Source organism: Nerophis lumbriciformis, linkage group LG21 (assembly GCF_033978685.3).
Source record: "Nerophis lumbriciformis linkage group LG21, RoL_Nlum_v2.1, whole genome shotgun sequence".
Lineage (NCBI taxonomy): Eukaryota > Metazoa > Chordata > Actinopteri > Syngnathiformes > Syngnathidae > Nerophis > Nerophis lumbriciformis.
In genome coordinates this window covers 30227501-30230000 of record NC_084568.2, presented here as the reverse complement: position 1 = coordinate 30230000, position 2500 = coordinate 30227501, and the positions used below count along the sequence as shown (strand labels likewise).

Below are 2500 nucleotides of genomic sequence, written 5' to 3'. Positions count from 1 at the left end.
ATTATGTGTAAACATATGCTAAAAGTTACAAAAAATGCATGTAAACATTTGCCAAAAGGAACAAAAATTCATGTAAACATATGGTAAAAAATACAAAAATAGATATAAAAATTTGCTAAAAGGTACAAAAATTAATGTAAACATATGATAAAAGGTACACAAAATACATGTCAACATTTGCTAAAAGGTTAAAAAATTATTGTAAACATGCTAAAAAACTACAAAAATATGTGTAAACATTTGATAAAAGGTACATAAATTAATGTAAACATATGCTAAAAGGTACAAAAAGTACATGTTAACATTTGCTAAAAGGTACAAAAATTAATGTAAACATATGATAAAAAATACAAAAATACATATAAACATTTGCTAAAAGGTACAAAAATTAATGTAAACATATGCTAAAAAAACTACAAAAATACATGTAAACATTTGCTAAAAGGTACAAATATACATGTAAACATATGCTAAATGGTACACAAATTAATGTAAACATATGCTAAAAGGTACACAAATGCATGTAAACATATACAAAAAAATACACAAATGCTGTAAACATATACTAAAAAATACACAAATGCATGTCAACGTTTTGCTAAAAGGTACACAAATGCATGTAAACATATGCTAAAAAATACAAAAATGCATGTAAACATTTGCTAAAAAATACACAAATGCATGTAAACATTTGCTAAAAGGTACAAAAATTAATGTAAACATTTGCTAAAAGGTACAAAAATTAATGTGAAAATATATTACAAGATAAAACTATAGACGTAAACACATGCTAAAAGATGCAATAATACATGTAAACACACTCAAAGGTACAGAAATACACTAAACACACTGTCAAATACAAACAAGCTAAAAGAGACAATCAAATATAACACACACGTACACACGTACACACACACCCACACACACACACACACACACACACACACACACACACACACACACACACACACACACACACACACACACACACACACACACACACACACACACATTGACAGACAAATCCAAGTATACAGTATAGACTTACTGACGTTATAAACTACACAAATAATATACAAAATACATACAATACACATGCTACAAAATGTACACAACTCCCTGACTACTATATACCTTCAGACACACCGTGACGTCACGCGAAAGAAAACACACACACACCTGACTAAATGACACAGAAAACTACACAGGCGCTGCATAAAAACACACACACACGGTAACACAACATGTGTTTATGACACGACGGTGATACAAAATACACAAAGACACATATTGACGGCTCAAAAAAAGAGAATAATAGCGCAATGCACGTGCGCGCGCCTCCTTCCCTCCCGCAGGGGACAAGAAAAGCGACGCGGCCGCCAATTGGCTGACGGCGAAGAGCGGGCGGAAGAAGCGCTGCCCGTACACCAAGCACCAGACTCTGGAGCTGGAGAAGGAGTTCCTCTTCAACATGTACCTGACTCGAGAGCGCCGCCTGGAGATCAGCAGGAGCGTGCACCTGACCGACCGGCAGGTGAAGATCTGGTTCCAGAACCGCCGGATGAAACTCAAGAAGATGACGCGGGAAAACCGCATCCGGGAGCTCACCTCCAGCTACGGATTCTCGTGATGAACGAGGTGACGTCACCGACATAATGGAAACGGAAAGAATGTAATAAATGACCCTTACCCCCCCCCCCCCCCCCCCACACACACACACACACACGTGTCGTAGTATCACACACACCTCATTTTATTTTGAGTTTGCATGGACTCGTATAAACAACAACAATATGACGTAATACTATTGAGTGAGTGTCTGACATGCGCAGTAGGCAGTTGTATATATATTGTTGTGTACATACCGACCTTGTGTTTGTGTCATGATGAATAAATTATCGCTCTGTCGCATTATGAACTTGCATTGTTGCTCCCTGCAGTGTGCGTGTTTCAAGTGACAGGTTGCGTGGAATCATACAAAAAAAAAAAAAATACATATTTCGCGTGGAGTGCGTGTTTGGAAATGTCTGCACGTATAAGAGAAAGGGGGCTGCGAGGCGTCTTGAGCTCGCCATGCTTGTAGGCTATTGTCGGCTTTTATGACCGCGAGACGAGCTTTCTCTCCTCCACGAGCTGCTTCAGTCGTGGGAGAGGCTTTCACGCGGACAGGAGGCCCCCGCCTCGTGGATACCAAAAGTCAAATTTTTCTTAGCAGGGAATCATGCACGGGTAAGTAGGGTTTCATTCTTGCCCGCGTGGAGTTCATTCTTGCCCGCGTGTGTGTGTGTGTGTGTGTGTGTGTGTGTGTGTGCGTGGGTGCACAAAAACCCACGTCATTATTTGCTGCTATTATAATTATTATGATGATGCAATATTGTTTCAGCGGCACCCGGATGGACTGTCGAGTGGTTTAGGTAGTTTCATGTTGTTGGGGGGCTTTTTTGGAATGACCCTGCAACATGAAACTGTCTTAATTGCCCCAGTTATGGACATCGAGGAC

The 2500-nt window shown here is 39.4% G+C and overlaps 1 protein-coding gene across 1 annotated transcript in view; it reads left to right on the top strand.

Moving 5' to 3' along the window:
* LOC133620861 (homeobox protein Hox-A10a-like) overlaps positions 1-1896 on the top strand; it is a 6112-nt gene extending 4216 nt beyond the window's left edge. The window contains exon 2 of the mRNA XM_061982479.1: positions 1356-1896. Coding sequence (XP_061838463.1) covers positions 1356-1630 — 275 coding nt within the window. The 3' untranslated portion in view covers positions 1631-1896. The remainder of the gene's footprint in view (positions 1-1355) is intronic.
* Positions 1897-2500: the final 604 nt, after the last annotated feature.